General features: G+C 34.5%; 1 protein-coding gene across 3 annotated transcripts in view; it reads left to right on the top strand.

The window, feature by feature from the left end:
* LOC124642266 (laccase-4-like) overlaps positions 1 to 23,414 on the top strand; it is a 91,785-nt gene extending 68,371 nt beyond the window's left edge. For all 3 annotated transcript variants that reach the window (XM_047180618.1, XM_047180616.1, XM_047180617.1), the window contains exons 4-11: positions 50 to 207; positions 631 to 774; positions 1,801 to 1,990; positions 2,428 to 2,551; positions 14,848 to 14,959; positions 15,821 to 15,923; positions 20,989 to 21,175; positions 21,696 to 23,414. In XM_047180618.1, the coding sequence (XP_047036574.1) occupies positions 50 to 207; positions 631 to 774; positions 1,801 to 1,990; positions 2,428 to 2,551; positions 14,848 to 14,959; positions 15,821 to 15,923; positions 20,989 to 21,175; positions 21,696 to 22,438 (1,761 nt within the window). In that variant the 3' untranslated portion in view covers positions 22,439 to 23,414. The remainder of the gene's footprint in view (positions 1 to 49; positions 208 to 630; positions 775 to 1,800; positions 1,991 to 2,427; positions 2,552 to 14,847; positions 14,960 to 15,820; positions 15,924 to 20,988; positions 21,176 to 21,695) is intronic.
* The last annotated feature ends 4,518 nt before the right edge of the window (positions 23,415 to 27,932 follow it).

Genomic DNA, 27,932 nt, shown 5'->3' with positions numbered 1-27,932 from the left:
TTCTACAATACAAGAAAGGATCTTCAAAAACCTTTCCATTAAATTCCAGGTATGCCAACATGACCGTGTGATAGTAGACGTGGAGAATGACCTGATGACGGAAGGTACTACGGTACATTGGCACGGTCAGCACCAGAGAGGAACTCCTTACATGGATGGAACGCCATACGTGACTCAGTGCCCTATATTACCTGAGACTACATTCAGGTAAGGATTTTTGTTTGTTCCTAGGATTTTTATAGTTTAGTTAAGACAATATGTCTTAACAAATGGCTAAGCTTTTGAATAATTTTTAACCGACTTCCCAAAAAGGGAAGCATCTTTTTGTTCTTATCCTTGAATTTTCCTCCTGGGACTGTTTAAAATCGATAGAACCACATTAAAATGTTTGATCAATTCGGAAATTATGATGCCACAAAGATATACTTTAGTTAAACTCCTCACAACCCTTTCTTTTTTACCCGTTGTCAAATCTTTGTTCTTCTTCTTCCTTTAGTTTCTTTTCATTCTTATTTACTCAAACTTATCACACACATTGATTTTGTGTCCGTTATAACACCCATTCTTCTTCTTATTCCTCTGTTTCTTTTCAATCTTGAAAATTTATTAGTCCTTTTTCTTCTACTCCAGGTACCAGTTCAACGCTACCCACGCAGGCACTCACTTCTGGCACTCCCACTCTGGCATGCAGCGAGCTGATGGTGCTGCAGGCGTCTTCATCGTCAGGAAGCCCAAGTCACAGGATCCACATGGAAGACTGTATGATTATGACAGGTGAGTAAGAAGACCACAAATGTACTAGTAGGATTATTAGGGCCATTGCAATATTTTGTTTGGATGTCCTGATTAATTTAAAAATAAGAAGCGTTCTTACTTCTTATGCTATGTGTACATAGGCTTACGTGTGAGTACCTAAGTGATGACACGCCGAATTTATAACGCGTCATATCTTGGAGTTTCTTACCGGTTCCTTTTCATGAGACCAATTTTTTGGAACCGTGCAACCATAGTAACGTTGCATGGGAACCTGCAAACCTGCACTTCAATCTCATCTATAAAAATCTATAATTTGGTTAGAATTTGTCACGTAGTAATAAAATTAATAAAATAGTTAATAAAATTATAAATTTATTTAAACAGTACCTTGGCACTAAACCAGTAATCTAACTACATTTTAACCCATTTAAAATCCAGCAATATCTCAAAGGGTTCTATAACACAATCAATAGTTTGTCGTAAAGGGTGTATCTTTTAGTGAGCAAATTGTATTAGCTAGGAGCTCCGGCCCCTGGATCCGCTTGTGTCAATATTGAGAGTGTACGGAAAGGTGCGGACAAACAAACAGTTGGTGAATGTACTGGAAAAGTCGGTGTTGGTTTTACTTGTTTGGCTATTTAGTTGGTTACCGGTTTCGTTGCTGAGTTAGGAGGATTATGTCCAGTGGTATTAGGACTATTAACGTAATAGTGGTCTTCAGTCGTCAAATTGGAGTAATAAGAAAATTAAATTTTAATATTGGAGTATTTTGTTATGTAATGTATATTTTTGGAAGTATTCATAAAATCCTGACTTCCCTTATCGGTGTGCAAAGGAGGCTTAAGATTTTTAAGCATCCGCAAGAAGTAAAAGTAAACAATTGTTTGTAAAACGAGTGATAAAAAATGTTGATCCTTAATTTTACACATAGTTTATACCTCTACATATATTTTTCATCTTATTTCAATCATACCATAAAATATTTTCAAGACACTTAATTTCAAACCTTATAACCCACCAAATACAACTCATTTTTCTTCGCAGATCTGAGCACGTTATGCTGGTGACCGACTGGATCCACGACCTGGCTATCGGCATGTTCACTGATCACCATCACTCTACTGGAGACAACAAACCTCCGACGCTGCTCATCAATGGAGTTGGAAGGTTCAAGCTCTTCAATGATACAGCTAAGCCTGTTTATATGCCAGCTGCTAGGTTTAATGTTGAACAGGTAAGACTTATTATGATAATTTCTTGACTGTATTATGCTAACGATGTGTAAAAACTAAGGTAGAATCTTATACCATTAATAAGGAGACCTATTTTTGCACATTTTGCAGAAAACTCTAAAATCACTCAAAATATAATTTTGTGTTATATTGTCAGTCAAAGGAATTGCTAAACCTTATGTCAAATCAACCCAATTATTATGCCTCTTTGATTCCGCTACAGTGTCAGTTTCTATCACAAAAACTAAAAAAATGAATCTCCAAAGTTTTCTTACCATTTTATTTTATCCGAGACTTCTATCAACAGATTAATTTCAAATTAAACCTTCCAGTTCATCAACCAAATCTTTATCACTTAACTCGAATACTCAAGCAATGCCTTCAAAGCAATCACTCCCAGCCTTACAGACCTGCAATTTAAAACGGACCTTATTTCCAGGGCTACAAGTATCGTTTCCGCGTGATCAATGCTGAGTTCCTGAACTGCCCTATAGAGCTGTCTGTGGATGGTCATAATATCACGGTGATTGCTTCAGATGGTTACGACTTGCAGCCTATTACAAGTAAGTGATCATTGTAACAGTTATTGTAATAGGTGCAGCTGAAATGAATGGGCTTGGATCGGGAATATTGAGAGAATTGATGTTCGTTTTGTGAGCTGTATTAGGTGTTGAGTGAGACAGTGTATTGGGTTAATACTATCAAACTTGTAATATGATTTTGCTTCCTTAGTAACGCATACGAATCTCTGGTGATTTATTGCCATTTTTCTTAGCAATACATGTATGTATAAGGTACAAAAATAGTGAAATAATTGGAATTAAGTACACAAAGGAAAGAATAGAGAAGGCCCTTAATCTTCAAACATCAAACACAACCTCAAACAAACATCTTCCACAGAATAATATATGAAATTAGAAAAAAATACAAAGTCATTGCAGCTCACACATAAAAGCATAGAACATTAAAGAAATCCCACGATCACAGGCCATATCAAACATAATGAATTGAAACGTCCATTAGGAGGCACAAAAAACCTCCAGGACTCTCGCTTTGATATTTTTCATTTTTGTGTTCATTTACATTCAAATCTGAGGTTTCTTTTGTCGCTCGGCCCGGGGTCGTCTACGCTATTTTTTCCTCATTACCCGCCTATCTCCATTCTTGGTGTTGCCACTATGTAAATTCTTTCAAAAGTTTCGTTCGAAAATCCAAGAAAAGTTTGGAACTGATGAGAATTAAATTGTGGGACAACAAATTTTGCCGTCGCGTATCGGGAGTCTGGGGTCCTTTATCTTTTGTATTTATTATTCTGAGTTTTTCGGGGCATTATCATAAGCCATATATCATTATAATTACGATTACATGATAAGAATATTGTGTCATTGCTATTGATGACTCTCGGAGCATTTTGTTGGAATGAAGAATGATATAAGGAACGTAATCATTTTGCGTTTGAAAAAAAAAAGAAGTGCAACTGAAATAAAATCTACAAAAAATATGACAGCGTTGTCATAAATATTTCAACACCATTTCTGTCATTAGCCCGTTTATTCACCACAACATGCAATTTAATAAAACTCCCAATAATTTTAACTGGCCTGCTGAATTCATCTTCATCATGACTCATCATTGTGGCGGCGATAGCCCTAGGCTTTGTTCGAGCCAGTGTACCAGTAATACTGCTTTTTAATCGTTTGTGCAAATTTACCGGATTTAACAACGTTTCGTGCTTGACGTCTAGCTTAGATATATTCGGAGTAGATTTAGGCTGACGGGATTGTGAAATGCTGGCTTAAATCGTGTTTTAAGTGCTTATTGATTATTGGCAGAGTGATTTACGAATATATCAATTTAGCTTTGGAACTTATACATTTGATAGGTACTTTAGTTTAGATGTCACGATCGAGTTACCAAGTATGAGGTTTTATGTAAAATATAATGCTCGACATTTCATTTGAAAGTATGTGTGCAGTTCAGATGCGACTTTAAGTAGACTTATTTGATAGGAAGCAAACCATTAAGTAGATTAGCTTTACATATCTGCAAAATATATCTTCTACTGACACCATTATACGCATAAATTACTCAATAGCAAATCCAAAGTTAAATTCCAACTCAGTTAAATCAACTGCATCCTTCACATGTAATGTAACCATAACTAGCAAAACTCCAAGAGATAGAATAATTTGCGCGCGCATTAGTGCAGTGCCGGATACGTTATCGCATCGTTTGCGTACATACGTTCTAGAAACTTGTACGTGTAGCTTTAAGCTGAGAGATTCTTGGTCAAATACTGATTATTATATTGTGAACCAGTGTTAATACTATGCGAAGTATTAGCATTATCGATTTGAGAAGTAAGTGATAAGGTAATTAGTTACTGAAGATCATAAAAGTAACACTGCCAAAAACCATTACCTGTTCATCGTATGTACATATTTAGAGTTTGTTAGTATCCAAAGCTGCATTTTGTATTTTCATTTCTGCGTAATATTTTTCTGCTCTTAATCCTTCAGAATTGCCATTCCAAATAAAAACTTTCAATAATTGAAAATTTGCTGAACGCCAAAACATTTTCCAATAATCCGTTCGGGGCACAATCAAAAATTTAAAATAATACAATCGACGGACCAAACCAGTCGGCTAATAGGAAAACAGCGAATCGAAAACTGCAAACTGAAAATGTAAGTTCGGTCAAGGGCCGTAGAACAAATTGTCGGGAACACAGAAACTGGAAAAATGCATGCATCTAGTTAACAAAAGCTGAAAAGGGAAAAATAGTAAAAAAAGTTAAATTGAAACTCTTGTCGTCTCGTTATTAAATGCAAAATATATTCATTCGTTGACTATCCAGACAAACTTGCAAGGGTTGGTGAATTTTAGATTTTTTTGAAAGTTTTTGAAAAAGTCGTGAGACTTTATTTTCATAAACGACTCTATGTGATTAGGCTTAAAAGGCTAAATACTGCTAATCTTCTAAAATATTACTAAATAAGTAGCCGTAATCATCTTCCGTGTTTCAGATTATATCATTCCGTTTAAACGTTTCATTAACAATTAAGTGTAAAGTGTCTGCAATTAGATAGGAGTTCAGATTAATCCCAAAATTGCTTTCAATGTTGTCTGACCGTAAAGATATTTCCCTCCAATATCCGAAATTCAAGCTGCTGCAATATCTATTACTTTAGCCATTTGCATTTAGCGAAGCGCAACCCTATTTTCATTTAAGAGCGGTCCACTTTTGCTTTATCAAATAACTCTAACACCTACTTGAGGAAAATCAGATCAAACATTCATTGATTATTCACTACTGACGTCTCGTTTGCTTAGCTTTCCCTTGAAACTTTTCTTTGTATTTTATTTCTCTTGAAAATTTAATAATGAATTAGACTTTTTAATCCAGATTTTTAGATTAAAACATGTCTGCTGAGGTTTGCTCGTGTATTTTTAATTTAAAAGATTTGATTAGTCTTTTATTATTTTACCTGTACATACTACGTTTTCTACTACTTGAAGAAAATCTCGCTGTAACTTCTAGTAAAGTCCTTTGTGTATGAACCGTATACACCGTATATTATTTTCTTAATCCAATAGCTACTCTATTATTTTATTATTTTGTTGCAAAACTCTCCTTTGAGATTATATCTATGAAATTTTACGTAAGCTGTAGTATTGTAGTAACTTGGCAGCTCATCTTCTATGTACGCAACAGTAACTCCATTTGCCTTGATTTTCTCACATGCGAGAAACAAGACGTGTGTAATATTTCAAACCATACAAGCCCGTACAAAGCAAGTGTAGAATTTCCAAGCAATATAAAAACTATAATTTGTTTACGTAACATCCAAAATTTTATATTTCCGTGTAGTTGCAGAGGATTTTTAAAATAACGACTGTTGTAGATGGCGTTCACCACTAGAATGGTCGGTGTTATGCGGCGAATTACATGACGCGCTCTTTATTTTATTATTATTGTGCTCGGAAATATGTGGAGCTGTACTGTTCGTTAGAAATAAATTGTTGCAGAATTTCTCGTGTGACTGGCTCCGGAGTTTTTGTGGTGCATATAATGGAATTGTGTAGATTGCCAATTGTTTTGGATGCTTAGCTTTAATTTTGTGAAAAGCGGAGGCCGAATCAAACATTTGACTGGTTCTATTTTGAGATTGAACTACAAACAACGAATTTAGATTGATTCCATTTCAGTGCGAGTTTAGGCTTTTAATAGCGCGCCCCATTTACCAAGTGAAGTAGTTATGGTAATTTAATTTAGAATAGTGAAGGCATCAGAGCTAGGGTTTTTGATTATAATGGCAGTAGAATTTAGGTTTGGTTGTTTTATTTGGCCGTATTTTGTTTTATTTCTTAACCCTAGAAGCCTAATCTATTTCGAACGTACACAAAGCCTTAACATACGTCTCAGAGGCGTACACATATAAAAGCCCCGATTTTAGGTACATTATTTAATTATTATTTTTATTGTTGAGCAGACATTTTAATTTGGAATATAAACCAAAAAATAAAACAACACTGTTATTAATTATAACTATAATTACAGTTATTTATTACAACAACAAAAACAATATGCATAAATTGGAACAAAAAAAATAACTTCTTCAAAATCAGCTAAAACATATATATTTTTTTTGAATACCAAATATTGTTTTTACGCTAATATCTATTCTTAGAGCAAACATTACAATTAATCAGATTTGAGCTTTAACAGTTTACCAAATATGTCCATTCTGAGTTCGATTACGAACACGATAAATCCGCTCCGAGTTGGTAGGTGGTAAAACACGGTCTGCGCCAGATGATGGACCAGCTTCTGCAACAATGGTGGGGTCGGTTTCTTCAGAGGCTCCAGATTGTTGTAAAGATGAAACGTACTCAGACACTTCATTATTTTCGTCCTCGCTTTGAACGTTGTCGATAATCTGGTTATCCTCAACTTCGGAATCTGAATCTTCCTGACAAGGATTGTCTTCCTCGTTCAAAATTGCAAAAATATCGTCTTCGTCTAATATATTACACCGTGACATATTTATACCTGAAACAATACCGAAAAAAGATATAAAATATACGAAAAACAAACAATAGTAAAATCACTCAATCTCAGTTAAAAGTTACAGAAAGCCTAAACATACGTCTCGCAGGCGTGCAACACTTCGATAAATCAAAAATGGCGGGACTTACCTCAACGATACGGGCACCATCCTCTAGCTCCCGTCGGCCACGGAGGTAACAGAAGAGCACCACACGCTAGCCTCAACCGTCAGAAAAAAACAAACGATATTCGAATGCGTGTACGTCTCGCAGGCGTAGATTAGGCTTCTAGGGTTAAGATCTCACTTTATTGACACAAAAATGACGTTGGCTTTCAAATAATTAGCCTCTTAATTATATATCTTAAAATTAACCTAAATAGCTTTCATGAGTGCACTTGTTATTGCACTTGGGCTCTCGTTACGGTAAATTTTACGTTTAGTTATATCCCCGTGACACCTTGGGTTAAACGGTCTAGGTCAAAAGGTGAATCATCCCGGGGGTAAACAAATAGGCTAACGAAAGTAATCAGAGGTCAAATATACGAAAAAGGCTGAATATTTTTTCGGATTTTCGCTCTATTTTGTCATGTGTGTTTGTTTGTACACACATGTGATTTGCCTGGCAACTGTGGGAATAGCGTACGTCTCTCTTGAAGGATTTTTGTGCAACCGCTCCATTTAAAATTATTTCTCACACGTTCAGACAAAGTCATATAGTCATAAACTAAGTGGAGCTTGTTCTACGGCTACTAGATAGGTAACTGTTGAATATGCTTGTATATTTTTGTAAATATGTACATAAATAGATATAATATGCAGAGGAATACCCAGACTAAATCTTAAGATTACATACTTACCTATACCTAAAGCAGCAGAGAATGAGTTGTTATTATAAGTTATACACCAGAAAGAAATTCGATACCATAAAGCCGACAAAATAACTCAAACTCAACTTTAAACACACTTACGAGTAAAAAGCCAATATAGACAAAATCCATCTTAAAAAATCCAAGCAGCGATATCTCAAATAAGCCGTTAGTATCGTGGCTATCAAACATTTTTACACTAGCTGCCAATTTCGTTGGGCCGGCTAACGTATTCGACGTCTATGTAACATCTCAGCCTCTTTGATCCAGCTTCCACATTTGAATATGTAAATTTCAAAAGGGGATGAGCAAAGCCGTCCAACTAAACGGCTGCTACTAGAATTTAATGTTGATTTTAATTCTAATATTAGTTCGGGGTAGTCGGGTAGTGAGCAAATATAGGATTTTAATTTCCTTTGCGATGTTTGTCCAGTTTTTTTGACTGGTTTCTATGAGTAATTGGTGTTTGATGGAGGATGTTGGGTTAACGTTTGTATGCAAATATGTGTGGAGTGCATTTACTGGGTTTATTTCGGTTCTTGTGTACTATCCCGAGAGGTGTGTAAGACCAAGATGATTCAATTGGGGAAAAGATCTGGCTATTAGGGCATTGCATGTAGGTCATGGCATTGTGACATCAAATGTAGTTTGTAAATCTGTAACTCCTTTACTCTCTCATGTGCTTTCCTCTCATGTGATGTGTTCATAGTTTTCTAAAACATTATTTTCTGTCTTTCCTATACTCATGGAAGTTTTCACCATCTAGTGTAGACGTTTGATCAATATAACGACCACCTAATAAAACCCACAGAATATTACAAAATGAACTCACAAAGCTCTCAATAAATGAGTGACCGATCTATTTGTAGGAAAAACCACACACCCGAAGCCAGAAGTAAACAGACTCAGTAGATTGAATAAATTCCAACCGCATTTAGTTTGAATTCCCTCTATTTCTCTACAGACAGACGGACTAACATCTACATATGTAGTTACTTCCCCGTTCCGTTTCACAGTCCAACTTTTTCCAATCTACCAGATAGGATATTTTGAAATGCTTATTGGAAAATTCAAGTTATCTGGACATTAGTGAGCGTGGAACGATTGACTTGAAAAACTTCGAGTCGGGGAAAATATTTTCTGTATTAAGTTGTGATTAAGTGGCTGGCTTCTTTTGCGAAGATTTTTTTTGTTTTGTTTATTTATGTTTTGTGTGATTTATGAACAGTTGTAGCTTCGTTTATAAAAAGGAGTATCTTTGTGGCAAAAAAATTGTGGACAATATTTTATTAAGAGACATAATACATACTTGTTGTATGACTAGTCATATACACATATGTAGTGTACCAATTAACCAATAATACAAAAGCTACTTCACACGAAAAAACAAAACAACATCTTGAAACAACCAACTTTATACGACACAATTGTCTTGGAACAAATTCCTACTTTCATACTACACCAAACTTCTTCATACTGCGTAGTAAAGATATCATCTTCTATCTATCACAAAGAAAACAATCAAATCAGTGCTAAAAGAAACTCGTGCAAAGAACGTGTTATCTTCAAAAGATTATCTGGATACTAGTGATGGACCTTTCGCCGAAATTAAGTATCGAGAACATGACGATTCGGCTATTTTTCGGCTAAAAGGATTTGTTTATTGGGGCTGCATATAAAAGGATTAAGCAATTAGTGTACAAGAAAACAAGTGGGATATTTTATTGTGTTTTATGATTGGGGAAGTTGTTTTGACAAGTTATTTATTGTTATCAACAAAATTATAACATTTTAAGCTACAGTAACAGATTTTTTTTAAAGAATGATAGTCAGACATAATTCAAGTAAGGATTGAAGTTAAATTCGAAATGATATACTCGGTTTCTGTAAATTTTAATCTTCTGTATTAACGACTTTTATAAAAGGGAAACCAATGTTCTAGCTGAAAATAAAAAATTACATACGAACACAAACATAATCTTTGCGTTATGAACGCAGGTTTAATGATAAATATGAAAGAGCTATATTTATGTAGATTTCAACTACAGAGTTATTCTATTTACCATCATTTATTTTCCTAGTATTTCCTAGTATTTTCCTAGTAAATATGTTTCGAATTAATTTTGGACTTGTAGCAAAAAGTTTCGGCCTCCGCAAAGGAAGAATTGATTTAGGACGAATAGTGATGGCTCATCCATCACTATTCGTCCTAAATGAATTCTTTGTACAGAATTTATTTTCTTAACATAAATAAAGTGAGAAGAGAATTAAGAATTAATTAATTTCGAATCCTTCTTATTTGCGACAACAATAAGTGCTTGTGGTAACGTATTAGCCTAGTCTAGTGAAATAATTACATTGTTACTGTAAATGGAATTTTAGTGTGGCGGTTTTCCATTCAGTTGCTAACATGGAGAGAGTGAATTTATTTGGTTCGAGAGAATATTAATTAATGTTTGATGAAGACTTAGCGAATGGTAATTAAAAAGCGTTTCGTTGAACATCTGAACTATGTTAGATAAATGAGAGATATTTTTTTGGGTATAAAATACTGTAATGTGGAGAATTATTTCAGTTATTGCTTATTATTTTGTGAAGTTTTTTGACGTTTTTTTTAAGTTAGTTTTAGTGTAAATAACTCTGTACATATTTTTGTTGTAAATAAATAAAAACATCTAAGCTATTTCGTCAATATTTTAGGTATAAACTATTTTCTAAAACTCAGTAAACACACGCTGTGTTTCAACATTCTTCGTATTACGCTGCTTAGCTGAATTTACTTACCAAATATCATCTGTATCTAGTCTTTTACTTACTCCATTTGCTGCACCAAAGGCATCTTACTCCATTACAAGATTAGCCGTATATATTTACTCCACATTCATAACATTAGCTTCTTCAGGTAAACATCTCGATACAAAGTTTGTAAGCTCACCTCCACGGAGAACGAAATGACTAGCGGAGATGTCATAAAGCAAAATCAGTAGCGCGCCAAAATGCGGGTGTGCGTCCCTGTACGCTTTCTTTAGCATCCGCCCATTTTTATGAGAACCAAATCATCAATTAATCAAGAATAATCGTTGACAGATTCGTCTTGATTTGACAAGGAACCCAAACGCCTTGTTAGTTCTAGTAACTGATTACGTCTGACGTACGTTATTTGGCCTACCAGGCGCCTGACCTACCTGCCTTATTGCTTCTCCGATCTCTTTCCTTCCTCCGTGGCTCACCTCCTACCTAGGTTGTGAGTTTACCGCAATTCAATTTACCCGAGGGAATGCATGAGGAAATGAAATATACGCAGATGTCAAAGGTTTTAGTGAAAACATTTTAAAAAGATGGATGTTGTCGGTTTCATTTCGTCGGTTTGAGAATTTGAATTTTTGCAATCGGATTTTTGGCGAGGCTTTTCATTTCATAAACGAAGACTCGTATACGAAGATTAGTTTGTCTATTTAAAAAAAACTTTCTAATGTTTTGAAGACTGGAATGTGTGGAATATAAATTAGAAATCAATCTACCAATAAAATATCCAAGTGAGAAAAAGTGCCAAAGTATTAAGAATTCAATCGATTGAACAGATTGAAAAGAAACCGCCAAGCTCAAACTCCGAACAGTTCCAACTAAGCTTAAGCCGAACTCAAGGTAAAGAAATAAGATAACACCAGAGGAAATACCATTTAAAATAATAACCTCACTTCAGAAAGTTAGGAACGCAGTTCAAACGTAGCTCACAATAATTCCTGACAAACTTTTCCTTGAACTTCTATGAAATTCCGCCATATTTGAAGAGTCAGTGGAGCATGACTCGAACTTATATCGAATCGAAATTAAACGGCAAACGAATATGAAAGGACAGACCCATCAAAGTTTTTTAACCCTTTAATTGGCGGGAAATCGCAAATTGGCTGGCTTTTTGATTAGTTCGCCAATCGATAGGGTTTAATTAAAAATCTCGAACACACGCCATTATTTGTTTTGACAAATGGATTTTTCCAAATTGGGTTTATATTGTGTTTATGGGTGTTCTTTTTTGTTATATGTACCCACAATTTTTAATTAAATAGGAAGCTTTATGGATTTTCTCTGTTTGTTTAACAAAAAGCTTGTCCAAAAATAAAAAAACAGAATTTTGATATACAAAAATATGAGCTAATGGCATTCATTATTGACACATCATGTCAACTATAATAAATATTTGAATAATCACCAACTTTCTTTTGTTTTTCTTCTTCTTTCATTTCTTTTTTTGAAAATATTCGTAACATTTTGTATCGTATTCAAAATCCTGAGCGGTTTTTATTCACTTCACCAGCCACTTGTGTGCTGAAATCTTATTTGCAAAAAGGAAAAGCGGAAAAATTGTGATTTCCGCGAAGTTTTTTCGATTCGTGTGTAGGCGTTTGTGTATTCCTTAAAAGAGAAATCTTATGTATTCACTACAGAAAGGAAACCCAGTTTTATCCTTGTTTTCTTTTTTTTAAAGAGATTTAGAAACAATATTCAAAAGACATTCCATACTGATATTTGAACATGGTACGTTTTAATGAGACATTCCATATAACATTTGAACTTAGCAAATAAAGATTGATAATAGTTATTTAAGCTCGTGTGAAGCATTATATTCAAATATGAAGAAGCGAGATTTGATTCAAACATATATCTATATCTACGAAGCTCTATTTAACATTAAAATATTCATTAACATCAAAAACTCTTCTACGCATAATTTTCATTTTCTTAAGCAGTGAAGCACATTGCTAACTTTAATGTTTGTAGAGGCTAGCTCAACAAAACCTAGGTCATCTTACACAACAGCCCCGTTACATTAGATTCCAGATAAGCGTAACATTCAATTCGAACGTAGCGCAATCTTACTCAATCCTACCCAATCCAGCTTAATTCCAGAAATACAAGCACCTGTAATCCGTTACCGGAGTGGAGAACAAAATGACTAGCGGAGGTGCCATAACGGAAAATCTCCTAAGAAAGTAGCGCGCCAAAACGCGGGAGAGAGAGGGATGAGGAACATTACTGTTTTCGTCCTTATACGCCATCTTTGGAACCGACCAATTTATGTAATAGCAGAAATAGTTGGCAGATGTCTGAAATAACACGAACGCCTCATTAGATCGTTGAGAGATGTCTAAAAGTACCCGAACGCCTTGTAACCGATCGTTTTGGTCATGTCTATAGTATAGTTATCGGCACGAATCTTGAGCTCTGACCTTCACCTGCGCAGAAGTAATTTATTGGGTCCCTTTTGTGGTATGAAGTGAGGCGGGCTAAAGCGGTGATTGGCCCGCAGTGCATCGCGTCATAGCCGTCACTTGGGATTGGCTCTTTGCTAATAAATCACTTCTGCGCAGATGTAGGTCAGAGCTCCAGATTCGTGCCGATAACTATACGAATTTGACCTACAAGAAGGTGCCTGACCTACCTACATTTTGACATCTCTGCTCATCTTCCTCCGTGTCCGTGTCCGTCGTGGGACATCTATAACAGTGTCCAGTGTAAAATGGCGGCCATTCTGCCAGTTCTTGCTGTCTTGTCCAGTTCAATTAGTTGAGATTTGAGCTGGCTTTAGTCTTATTGTTAATGGTTTTAGATTATACAAACGTCTTGGGGTCGGATAGAGGGTAATGCTGCTGCTATAGTTTAGGGGATATTAATGTTTGGGGTTAGTTTGTTTCCTGACTGACCTGCATTCAAATTATTTTAGAGTGAGCGTAAAAACGGGCTTGATGTTTTGTTGTATGAACTTGATTCCAAATAGAAAAAAATACCTACAAAAAGAAAAACATACCATATTGTGATTAGAAGTAGAAATATAATATTTTTAGCATATATACTTTTTGAGTAGGTTTTTGCATTCAATATTTTGGCTATGTCTCTTGTCACTTATTTTTAACTAGCTTTTGCCCGCGACTTCGTTCGCGTGGAATAGTGGCATCCGGCAGATTTTTGGTTTGAACAATAGATGGTGTTGTATGTCCAGAATAAATTGTATTATTTATTTTTTGTAAGTATCCTATGTCCTTCTCCTGGCTCTAAACTACCTCCCTGCCAGTTTTCAGCTAAATCGGTTCAGCCGTTCTTGAGTTATAAGTGGAGTAACTAACACGACTTTCTTTTATATATATATATGTCGCAGGGATATGATAAAAACGGGGATATGATCAATTCCCTAAGGGATTTGATCAAATCACGGAGGATGTTAAAATAACAACACGATTTTATCTTTTCCCTAAACAAATCTAGTGAATTGAACAAATCACTAGATTGGTTCAGTGAAATGACAAAAATAATTTTGCTTTGATATTTTAAAGGTTTATTTGGTAAGATATACCTACATAATTATGATAATCAGGTGTATGCAATACAAGGAAATATTGATATAAAAAATCACCATTACTCAGAACAATATTTTAATTTTTGAAAGAATCAACAAAAATTTCTTTAAAAAATATTTTAGTTGCGTATGATATGCCTATTTGTAATAATCACTTATTAAAACATGAAGCTGATTTGAGGCATCGTGAATAACATAAAACATTATTTTTCTTACAGGCACATCTATGACACCTACGGCTTGCCTAGTGTTTGCAAGCGCGACCCAAACAAGAACTGACAATTTTTTTGTCATTTCACTGAACCAATTTAGGGATTTGTTCAATTCACTAGATTTGTTTGGAGAAAAGATAAAATCGTGTTGTTATTTTAACATCCTCCGTGATTTGATCAAATCTCTTAGGGAATTGATCATATCCCCGTTTTTATCATATCCCTGCGACATATAGATTTACAGCAATATCAAGAAGAAATTCTTCATCAACTTTTATCCACTTTCTTGAAAACCGCTCATTTACAACTATTTCTCCTGAAACCAAAAACAAAAGCCTACCTACAGTTCTATATTTAATCCCTACATTTTTGTTACAGCTACATCGCTAGTAACGTACGCAGGAGAGCGTTACGACTTCATATTGGAAGCCAACAATGAGATAGACAACTACTGGATAAGATATCGCGGCCTTATGGATTGTGACGAAGTGTGAGTAGCTATTTTATGTTTTTGTTGAGTAAGTATTGTCTTTCAAGAAGAAGGTATAATACACCTACGTATCTTTTTTAGGAATGTTGATGGATAATGTTAGTAGTAGGTTATAGCAAACGTCTGAAATAGTGCTACAAGCTTTGGACACTCTCGTGTCGATTGTAAATTAGCTTTAGAAATATCTAAGGTTAATGAATCTGTTTATTATTTGTGTGATAAAGGTGATCTTTCAGATACCTAATGTCAGACGTTTTTACCACAAAATGTGTGTGGAATAGCTTTTTTCTCGTTCCCCATAAAGGCACTGCGCTTATTGTATTATTAATTTAAATACTCAGCAGATTATATTTTCCAAAAATGATAAATGGATTTAACTAAGAAATCCGACACTTCTTCACATACCTGTACTATTACTGTTACAGCCTTTTTATCGTCCCACTGCTGGGCACAGGCCTCCTCTCACATGGAGAAGGATTGAGCATTAATCACCACGCTTGCTCAATGCGGGTTGGTGATTACAGACTTTATAGTCCAGGTTTCCTCAAGATGTTTTCCTTCACCTTTATATCAGCCATTGGTGTCTAAGATATACTTAGAAAGTACATACAAACTTAGAAAAGTTGCATTGGTACTTGCCTGACCTGGAATCGAACCCACGCCTTCATACTCGAGAGGTTGGTTCTTTACCCACTAGGCCACCACGACTTTATACAAACTTAGAAAAGTTGCATTGGTACTTGCCTGACCTGGAATCGAACCCACGCCTTCATACTCGAGAGGTTGGTTCTTTACCCACTAGGCCACCACGACTTTACCTTTACCTGTACTATATTCTAATGAAATGATGTTTGACCACAGATTCACAAAGGCGAAGCAGGTCGGTGTCCTGCACTACGAAGGTGCTATGGATCTGGAACCACCCGGTGACCCGACATGGGAGGAGCTGCATAATGAGGGATTGGTAAGTTTATACAATGATCTAATAGTTTAATCATACAGGTTTACAAAAAACAGAGGTCCTTGTTACCGTTAACATAATTTGAAAATAATACAAAAAAATAAAATTTTAATGCTATGTACGGTAGACTGCACATCAGTGGTAACTGTCGTGCACCTTTACTCAATAGTAATAAGTACGATTTTCCTATAAAACTGTTACCACTGACCTGAAGTTGACTGTACATGGAATTTCAAATAATTCTAAAGACTGCTGATGTAATTTGTAAGTCTTAACTTTGCATCCAGGATCAATCATTGTGTAAGGCAAGAGGGAAATATTGTTGACTTTTGTGTAATTTAGGTTTCATCCATAACTGATCTTAGCGTAAATTACCTGTACCTAAACCAACATCTGTAAACATTATGGTACGCATTTAAGTATTGACTATAAAGCATAAAAACAGCTACTTAAAAGAAAGGTCTTAAATTCAATAATCTAATTGGCAATATTTGTATCGTAAACCAAAACTCAAACAATTCAACTGCCAAGTTTTTGCCCTCAGTCCTAAACAAAAACAGAGAAATAAAACACATAGGTAATATTACCTCACAAAAAGGTAAATACCTTCCCAAAAAGGGACACATTACCCCAACCCTTCATTTAACACCTGAACTACCCTCCCATGCAAATATTTAAATAATAAATTCCTTAAGAGCCATATCATTGCATATTCAACAACTTCCAAGGTCATTTACGCTATACAGGGTGTGTCGTTCACAATCACATTAAATCCTATCGCATATACTTTATGATATTCTATGGCTAATTGGAAAAAAAATAACCTAATCCATTCAGTGACTTAACTGCAGGAGACATTTTTCGTTTTTATAATTTACAACATCATGGTGTAAAGCAGAGATGAAGTTAGGAGTATCGAATGTTTTGATCGGTTGACAGCTGTCAATTTTCAAGGGAGAATTTCAGTTGTTTGTCATGACTGACTTTTATATTGGCGTTCTAATTTTCGCACATTTTTATTCTATTTACTTTGTTTGAAAAATTCTTTTTTTTATTTTTACGTATTTTTATTTTTTCTTTGTGTTAATCGACATATTTATATTAACCAGTATATTAACGCATTTCATTTAATGTGATTGTGAACTACACACCCGATATAAGCGACCTTGGAACTTGGTGAATATGTGCTTTAACCTTTGGCTTTAACCCTATAAAAGTGTTGAGGGTACACTTTCTATACATCGATGTTTGCTCCCAAAAGTATCGTAAAAAGTTAAGGATAGTGGGGTCTACTTTATCTTGATATGACAGCTTCCTCGGTTATCAAAGATTCGCATAATAAAGCTATATTTATAGCCATCTGTTTTGTGGTTCGGATACTTGTTTAGGGGATCCAAGTTTTTATGGCGAATTGAATAGGGGAGTGTATCTACTGGCTTTCTTGTTTTTTTTTTCTTTTATGGCATTTTTTTGGTTATAATATGTAGGGGAAGAGGCTGGTAGTAAAACTTTAGGATGTCAATGTTTTAAGTAATATTGTTAGAGTGTTTTTTTAAACGTCCCACTGCTGGGTACAGGCCAATGCGCTTGCTCAATGCGGGTTGGTGATTTCAGACTTTATAGTCCAGGTTTCCTCAAGATGTTTTCCTTCGCCTTTTTATCAGCTATTGGTGTCTAAGATATACTTGCAAAGTACATACAAACTTAGAAAAGTTGCATTTGTACTTGCCTGACCTGGAATTGAACCCACACCCTCATACTCGAGAGGTTGGTTCTTTACCCACTAGGCCACCACGACTTTTTTTAAGTAATATTGAGCAAAATAAAAAGCCCAATTAGTGGTAGTCAAGCGTCTTGTTGTTAAAGTTTAAGATTTTTATGTTCAGAAAACTCAAATAGGTAGGTAGTGAAATTTATTGCGAAAAATATAAAGTTTTTATTTCTAACTTTTACTCTAATGTACTCGTGAAAAACATAAAAACGAATATAATTTCCAACCACGAAAGACAACATTAAAATAATTATTATTTCGAAGTGTTAACCCTAAATTACGCGCTCTTACCCAACCCGTATTATCTCATTCATTAACCTTTTCCAAGGTCAGAGTTTTTGTCGACTTTTGTTCAAAGTTTTAAAAGAAATAGAACACAGATGAAACTTTGTAATTAATTGTGGTAACTTGTCATTTTAACCCGAAGTGGAAGAGATTTAAGTGTTAAGGAAAAATATAAAATGACCTTGAAAGAAAATCATATATAAAAGATAATTTATAAGTTTATTCCGGCTAGACTTTGTAATGAAAATCGACAAAGCATTTTCAACCCGACCCGGGTATCGAATCTGATAACCCCCTTTATAGTTATTTTGTTTTCCACCACCTCAATTACAGCAATCATTTTACTGTTTACCAAAGCAGTCAACTGTTAATTATGAAACTGGATTATTCCATCTTAGAGTCCCGTCCCTCGATCTAATACCACAGAATCGCAGAAATGTAAGACGAAATTCTAACATCGATTGTAAGACGAATATTCGGACCGACTTGCATCTTCTCCAATTCTAAGATATTCTCCAAATAGCTCCGTAACGGGTAGGTTTAGCAAAACGCATTCTGAAATTGTATACGGATCGACTCTTCGGGAATCATATTTCAGCGGAATGCTGACTGAATTATAGGGTGTAACTTATCTTTGGTTCACTTCTTCATAATATAATTGAAACCTATCTTTTGTCATCATTATCTTAATAATGAGTCAGCGTGACTTCTCATATAGGGAAGAGAGAATAATGACCACGCTTGCACGAGTCAAACTTGCTAGCCTGTAGGTTCTTAGGACTTTTTGTTATAAAGTTGTTATTTCAATAAAGGGTTAACGTTAGTCAGTAGCGTCAATTATATTTATTTATGCACAATTTTTGATAAGTCTCGTTTTATTTGCCAGAAAAAATGCTCCAGATATAATTTATTTTTAACTAGAGCAACATTACTGTTATCTCTATTCCACACCTTCATACTTACTGCGAAAAACAAACCCAAAAGCACGACACATTCTAACAAGGGTAATGAAAATAAGAAATATCAGAGCCAACACAACCATTTCTAACTAAAGACCATATTCCCAGTCTCATAGCAGCTCCGTTTAAACGTAGATGTCAGTGTGCTCATTAGTAAGCGTGCATATTCCTGATATTTTGAAATTCCGGCCGGAATTCCCGTTTGCACGGCCTGACTACCGGCTGTCAACCGCAACGGTTTGCTAAAACTGATTTTCACTGCGACTGTTAATGTGACGACGTGTTATAATCTCCTTTGTCTTATGACATGTATGAGGTTTGAATAAAGAAGGCGCTGTGTTAGGATTTTGATTTGACAGTGACATTCCATTTTTGAAGAGGCGGTTAAAAAAAGAAAGCGTTCTGTTTAAAATGGTCTGCATTTGTGCAAAAAAGGTTTAAGTATTTTAGGTGCGATGATTTTCAATTCAGAGACCAACTGATACTAATTCCAAGAAGGCGAGAAGTGAGGGATAGTATTACGCGGGATTTTAGACTCAATTTTATGAGCAATGAATTATCTCCGGTTGATTTATTTTTAGGCGCCATTGTTATTTTAATTCAGTTTTAGTGCGTCATTTTTGAATAATATGAAGGTTAAATGCCATTTCTCAAATTACTTATATGCCAAAGCTACAAGATTAGTCTACCAAAATCACTCTCTGTAACAAGCTTTTCGCCAATGTTTACTTACCCGATAAAATCCCACCCAAGAAAAATGCCTCACACAAATTCTTACCCGTCCCAACCCACAATCAATTTCGGCACACCAGCTCTTAATGCTAGAAAAAACTATAAGATTATTCCCTTATCTGTACAATGAGGATATTAGGCAGGTCACAAAATCAAATAGTCTGCAGATGCGGTAAAATTATCCCTTCGTCGTAACGACGGAGTTGGCATACTGCCAGATAGATACTATCTCGGAGGCTTTGCATGGAACGATTAGAATAATGTACTGGTTCCTAGTAAAATATGCTGGAGTTACTATCTGAGTTCTTTGGAAGATCGATTGCGGTAATGCGTTTGGCCTGGATTCTTCGTTGAGAAATGTTTTTGGTTGGGTTAAGTCAGAATTATTGTGTGGGCTACGAGTAATTTAAATTAATGGTATGCTTTGGAAATTCTGGAGATTAATGAGACGTTTTACAAATATTTTGCTTTTTCTTGAGTTGGTTTGATGTAGGTACCCTGCAAATTCGTCTTCAAGGATTTTTGCCAATTGCAATTTTGCAATAATTATGAGCAAGTTTATATAATTAATTAGAATTCCCACAGGCTATATCGCAAGGATCCTCTTAAAAACTTATAATATCGTTCTAATACCCTAACATTATGATCAATACCGTCTGATATGGACTAAGCTACATTGCTATGGTACTATAAAAGTGGAGTACGTCGTGAACGAAGCATTAACCTCGTTCAGTTCTAGTTGGGTAAGCTCCTTAGTGAATGTCGCTGGAGTATTACGAGTGCGGAAGATTTTTGTTTGATGTGGGTATTTGTAGGTGGTTTCTGATGTTTACTTGAAAATTAATGGAGTAAGGAATGAAAAGTTTTTCGATAGTGATGAGCCATTTATTTTTGGAACTCTGCAACTAGTTTGTGACTTTCCAAAAGAACCTATAGATAAAGGTAAATTATAAAGAAATTTTTAAATTATTTTTTTTCCCTTGCTGATTACTTATTCAGTTTGTAGCACAAAGTAAAATGACTACCTAGTGCATTATTGGTTAATTGGATAGCGACTTTTGGTAATCGAATGAACAGTCATCATTAGTTAATAATGTTTTCACAAACCTTGTCAGCAATTATTTTACCTGCGTAAATTATTATCCCATCATCATCATCATCATCATCAGCCTATCGCAGTCCACTGCTGGACATAGGCCTCTCCAAGTGCACGCCACTGAGATCTATTTTATTATTTTAATTATCATCCCGATGCTGACTTTTTAGAAGACTAGCTTCTCAGACCGACTTTACCCGACTAAACAATCAATTTCTTCCACAGCAACTAAACGCCCTGAATAAAGGTGAGGAAGATGAAGAAACCATAAGCGTTGCTGAGATGAGGTCTCTGGAGGGCTACGACGACAGTCTAAAGGAAGTGGCTGATTACCAGTTCTACGTGGCTTACGACTTCTATGCGAAGAACAACTCCCACTTCCATAGGTCACCTTATTATGGATATTACCAGGGTGAGTTTGAATAACGTTCTTCTGGACTTTAGAAAATGAATTTGTCAAATACCTACTCGAAAATCAAAAAACTGATTTATATGAAAGGTCAAGATATAACTAAAATTCAGAGGAAAAGAAGTCAGTAAGAAAAATATGTATTTATAATCAAAAGAGAACGGCTAAATAAAGACAATGAAAAAGAGAAGAGAAAAGATACGCAATTAAAATTAACTTTTGTAATCTTAAACAAAGAATGATTGATGTAATTATGTGATTTAAAAGGCTAAATTAAACCAACCATTCATTAATTCACGTCTATGAATAGCTTTCATTTTATACGTGAAGGTGTTGCTAATTAACGGTATTTGTACAAATGACGAATTAAATAGACCAAATTCGATTCCAAGAACTGAGAATATAAATTCACTTTTGCTAGGTTTTGTCAACGAAGGGAAACGATAGCATTACATGTACATAGGTGAATCTCCTCAATGATGATTTAAGTACTTTAAAATAAACATCTTATTTCTTTCCACAGTCCCAAAGAAAGAAAATCGTCTATACACACCACAGTTGAACCACATAAGTATGAAGCTGCCCTCAAGTCCTCTCCTCACCGCCAGACCATCAACGGACAATTTCTGCAACTCTTCAAGCATTGACGAAGCTTGTACTGAAGGCTACTGCGAATGTTCCCACGTCTTAGCAGTCAAACTGAACTCAGTAGTCGAAATTATCATCGTTGATGAAGGAGTCACTTTTGATGCCAACCATCCTTTCCATTTACATGGACATAGCTTCAGAGTAGTCGGACTTCGAAGACTGGCTAAGGATATCACGATAGATGAAATCAAGGCGTATGACAAAGCTGGTTTGCTTAAAAGGAATTTAAAGAACGCTCCAATCAAGGACACGGTTACAGTACCCGATGGTGGTTATACAGTTATCAGGTTCAAAGCGGATAACCCTGGATACTGGCTCTTCCATTGTCATATAGAATTCCACGTTGAAATTGGAATGGCTTTAGTATTCAAGGTTGGTGAACACAAAGATATGGCTCCGATACCAAGAGATTTTCCTACGTGTGGAAGCTATTTACCTGATAATATGTTGGAGCATGCTACTACTGAGAAACCAAAGAGTGATGATGTAATTTCTATATCACATTGGTGGCCTGTAGTGTTTATAAACAATAGTACATCATCTAGTACTAATGTTCAAGCTTCTGTATTGGCGATATTATTTACTAAATTGATAGCGTCATTAAATTGGTTATCGTAGTCTATTTTTAAGAGTTAATAATCTAGATTGTTGATGTGAATAGTCCAATTGCAATTTTCCTTAGAATATTTGTATGCGGTAACTATTGGAACATGTACTTACTTGATTTTTATTTATTTCTTGTAAAGTGTTAGTTTAGGTATTTCTTTGACAAGACGACGACATAGCTGATTAAACTGTTGATACAGTAAAGCAATTGAAGTAATATATTTTTCAAAAATTGCTTTTCATAATACATATTATGTATATGTCGTGTCTCAGCCACAGTAGTGTTAGTGAAGTTGATTGTATTTACTATGCCAACGTTTTTGTCTTGCCCTGTTCAAATCTGAACTTACTGTTTTCAAGAGTAGGCTTTCTTTTATGTTTCGCAGCAGTCGGACAAAAAAGGTATACGAGTATAAAATAAGATATTTTGTTTTAAAATTGGAGCTAATTTAATATTGTTTTTCATTACCAGTGAATATTGAAGTTATCTGTGAAATTGTCTTTGGAATTTTCTTTAAAACGATTTCATACTAGCGGATTTTTGTCGCGCGTAGTAAAACCATGTGTATCGAGCATATCGAGTATGTCGTTCAGAAAATCCGCTGGTGTGAAAATGCTGTCATCATTTTAAACAAAATCATTTTTTTATACGATTCTTCTTTTGTTTTTAGAAGTTCCTTTCAAAATAAAGTTTTCTGTGCTATTTCTGTGCTATAACCTATTTCTGTATTACCGAATAGTACTTATTATTGTTCATCATTTTACTCTGCTTCGTCGCAATAATTAATACTTACAACAGGAGATTATTTTAAGTCTGTGATTGGTTTTAAACGAATCGACCAAAAAGTAGTATTGAACATTTTAAAAAAATGTTTAGGTTTGTTTTGTCGTTGACGATATGTGATATTATTTAGTTTTCATAATGTTAATGTAATTTTTATTTTAAGTATTTTATAATGGAAAAATAAGTACACTTACCAACTGCAAATTGTTGTTTTATTCGAGTTTAATTCATTATTGTTTGTTAAGTATAACAACCAGATATAACAATGCGATTTAATTTTACCTGTGACCTGTTACGTCATAATAAATCAAAATAAAAAGTTCAAAATATAATTAAATAAATAACGACCCCAAAATTAAAAATAATATCAAACATTCACTAATTGCATTTAAAACTTTAAACCAACGAATAAAAAGTTCAGAATTGTGTAGCATAAATTGAATTTGGCCGTTAAAGTCAAACGTTAACTATATTTATGTGATCAATCAGAACTTTATAACACGTGCTAAGTTAATAAACACAAATAATGAAATTTATTTTTGTTCAAATATGAAATTATTTGACAATATTGGTCCTGTGTTAGTGGATAAAATTAAATGTGACGGGTTTAGTGTTTATATTTCGGAATAGACAAATAAAAATGGACGAAACAAAGGAATAATGAAAGGGTGAAAAAATAAATCTTCGAATTGAGAAACTCATCCTTTGTTTGGAAGTCGCTTAAAAAAAGTTAAATTTTAAACTTTATTCACTTGAGTACTGTAATGTAATCTTATAGTTCAGACGTATTTTTTAGATTTATTAAAAAAAAAATTAAAAAAAAAAACAAAAAAAAAATAACTATTATTAAACGCGTTCAATGAAACTCCAAATTCAAATACCTAATACAACACACTTTTCATTTGCAAACCAGATTATGATATTGTCCAATAACTATTAACCAGCCAAATTGGATAAACATAGAAGGCCTATAAACCTCATTAAAATCGTGGCCAACCTAATAAAGCGACATTTAATATTAAAAACACAATTAGGGATCAGCCAAATGATTAAGTCGGCCCAATGTGAACGCAGATTAGGGTCGTATTACACTTATCAAATATCTTGGACCATAATTTTTTTTAACCGTCATGAGCATTTGTTTAAAATTTTGGATATTGGAATCGTCATTTTCATTAATTTTTATGTATGTCTTTAATATTGATCCAAACTCTGTGTTCCTATTGTTTTCTGGTACATTTTGATGAAGATGGAAAGTAAACATAATAATACACATTGGTTCACAATATTTCGCGTCCCGTCTATATCTAGATACAATATAGCCTATGTTATTCGAGAAGAGTGTAACCTTCTAACTATGAAAGACATTTTCAAATCGGTTCAGTAGTTTCGAAGCCTTTTGGGTACAAAGAAATAAAAACATTTTTACCTACTCTTTATTATAACGTTAGCAAAGAAGGTATCCAAAGATAAGTGTAATACGACCCTTAGCTATCGGACGTCCGCCCGTACATATGAATTGAGAATGTGTTCATTGTCCATACAAGGATTATGCTTGTTCGAATAATCCCATTTCAGTAAATATATGAAGCTTCCTGCTTTGTTTTGTTTTGTTTATGTTGTGGGATTACTTTTTGTTTGTATTTTGATTAGAACTTTAGGATAACAAGGCGAGATACCATCAGTGAGTGGCACGGTGCACACAACTCTTTCGAAATTTCGACCTAGTTCCACGGTTCTAAGGAGTGGGTCTCATAGAGTAGATCTGGCCAGAAACTCCATAGACACTTCTTTCAAAAAAGCAATTGTTAACAATAGTTTTCGACACGTAGGTACAGTAAACTGCACATTAGTGGTAACTGTCATGCACCTTTACTCAATAGTAATAAGTACGATTTTCCTATAAAACTATTACCACTGACCTGAAGTTGACTGTACAAGTCATTCCTGAGAAAGTTATACAATGCTAGTGAAGCTAATTTGTGGTTACACCCAGTAATAAATTGCGCGCGAACATTTATAGGCGCTCGTGGAAGACTCGCGTTGAAGCGTATAGATTATTTTTTTGTTCACGAATATTTTTGGTGGAATCGCACCTTTAAGTTTACCTACATACACGTGGATTTTGAAATGAACTTTGATTTCTGTTTTCTGGGGCGGAAAAAGAATAATATTTTCTAGATTATAATATTATTTTATAGAAAACAGGTTAGATCTTGATTTATTCCCAGTTAATCCTTTTTGAAGGTGCTTCTAACGTTTAAATTGTTACTTTATTTGAGCGATCTCAAAAACTTGCGCAGCATGTCTAAATCTATTTTAATTCTCAAAACTAAAGATATCAAGCAGTGACTGCTTTTCAACTTTGAATTCTCAGGTAAAGTTTCTTCGAAATTAAAATGGTACCTACTTATTATTTTGAATAATTTATTAAATTCTACCTACTTTAAATAATATACTATGCAAATAAAACTCATTCATATTAAATACCATTTATTGAACTATTTTCAAGCAATTTAGTATTTTGATTTTAATCTTACCGTGAGACCAAATGTTCTTACCACCCCATTTTCAGCAAATAAAATAAATTTCATTCCATATAACACATGATTTTTCAAGAAAAAAGAACCTTTAAAACGATCTACAATGACAGACGAGCCTTTTTTTTTTAATACCCAGTATTTACTTATCCGATTCTCAAAAAAAGGCGCTTGAATCAGATCTTTGAAGAATCACATCCCTAGAGAAGTTTACCAATTAAGATAAGGGAAAGGCCTAAATCAAGTCACAGAAAGAAAGGTTGGACCAATAAATATAGTAGAAAGATGGGCGGTCTCTCCTTAGGGCGGTTGCGAGAAAAATGGCCCTATGTTGTCCGTTATCTCTGATCTTTGCTTGCGTATATTTTGCTTCGTGGCTGCTGTTGCACCGTTCATACAAGTGTATTTTTTTCTGGGAACTAAAAAGTGACTGTTAGAGACTGATTGATGTATTTCAAGCGGCATTTAATTGGTGGGTCCCGGCTGTAATTTTGAACATCTTAGTATTAGGTAGTAGTTACGGGAAGGTAGACAGTCGGACAATCAGTCCTACCAAGGGATATCGGGTTTCCCGAGTAACTGGGTTGAGGAGATCAAATAGGCAGTGGCTCTGTGTAAGATGGTAGTACTTAGCTGCAATCGGATAGACCAGAAACTGACACCGATGCAGTTGGAAAGTGATTGAAGCTCAATCTATCTATCTGACCAAATGTGTGAGCTATCTAGGCACTTAATACTTAAACATATCCATATCATCACCGTTTTTACATAAAGTTTATGTAACCATGTATGTTTGTTTAGTGTACCTACAGTTTGCTGAAAAATGGCTGATATTACACTAAAATTTTAGACTCAGCTTTAGACCTCAACGCATATCCAGCTACTACATATTTGTAGGAATTCAATTCGAGGAATTTTTATATGTTACGAACGTTTCCACAGAAGATTACATTACGGTGTAATAGAGGCTTAACGGCCCTCTTTTCTTTGGAGCTAGTAAATAGATATTAGGTTTGATGGAATTGAATGATATTGATTATTTGCTACCATTCAATGCAGACTGTAAGGGTCCTAATTACTTATTTATGATAATTTGTGTCAGCACTCACAATTGATAGCTTTGTTAGTGTGTTGAGCTAAGATTCGGAGTTTAATTTCGAAGTAAGGATTTTCGTTTGTGATCTAAATAACAGCTCAAAGTAAGCTTGTATTAAATATTCACATTCAAACAAAAAATATGGTTTGACAATCTAAGGGTCACATTTTAGTTAATTAAAGTCATGAAAGGACGAGCTTACATTTCTTATAAAACCTTAACCATATTAATAGCTTATAAACTTTTGACAAAACTATTATACCACTTTAGACCCAGGTGATCATACCTCTATAATATGAGGGATCGCGTAACGTCAGCCAGCTATCAATAATAAATTGTACAAAATAAAACCGTTCAAGTAAACAGGAATAAGGAATAAGAAACCGTTTTAATAAAGAAACGGTAATTAATGTTTACAAAAGAAACCACGAAGCAACAACAAAATTATGTCTCATAAACTCCTTGGTTCACCACAAAGATCCGTTTTCTTTTAAAAAATAAAATTAAAAAGTATTAATAACAAATTCTCGCCATAAAGCTAGCGCTCAGCTTGGAGCAATAAATAAGATTTTAATTAATTGTCCTCGTTAGCAACAGAGGATATTGAAAATAAAATATAATGAACAAAATTAAAATGGTTGACACCCGCCTGTAAAATGAGATGGTAGAAAAAGTTTAGGAAGAAGGCGCGATGGTGTAAGATATTATTTGCGAAGATTAAAGCGGTTGTGAAGCTTTGTATTTTATTTTTTATTTAAAATAAAGCCGGGCTAGTAACAAATACCTGCCGTGTGTCCGACTTTTAAGAATTTTGGTTACCTATATTTTTGTACTTTTTCTGATCTGAATAGATTCTGATATAAATCGATATGTAGGTAGAAATTAACACATAATACCACATTTCCCTTGTATGAGGACAAATTATAAAATTACCTATATTTTACTTTTTTAAGCCTATACAGGGTTGCCAGTGAAACTGTGTAAATGCCATTTAAAATTAAAAAAAGAAAATCCTTCACATTCAAAAATAGCACACCCAAAAAAAATCTTATAAATCCTCGTGCCAATTTTTTTTTCCTTCTTCAC

The sequence above is a fragment of the Helicoverpa zea genome, chromosome 24, assembly GCF_022581195.2.
Source record: "Helicoverpa zea isolate HzStark_Cry1AcR chromosome 24, ilHelZeax1.1, whole genome shotgun sequence".
NCBI classification, from domain to species: Eukaryota; Metazoa; Arthropoda; class Insecta; order Lepidoptera; family Noctuidae; genus Helicoverpa; species Helicoverpa zea.
Note: the sequence above shows the minus strand (reverse complement) of the source record. Positions and strands in the feature narration are given on the sequence as shown.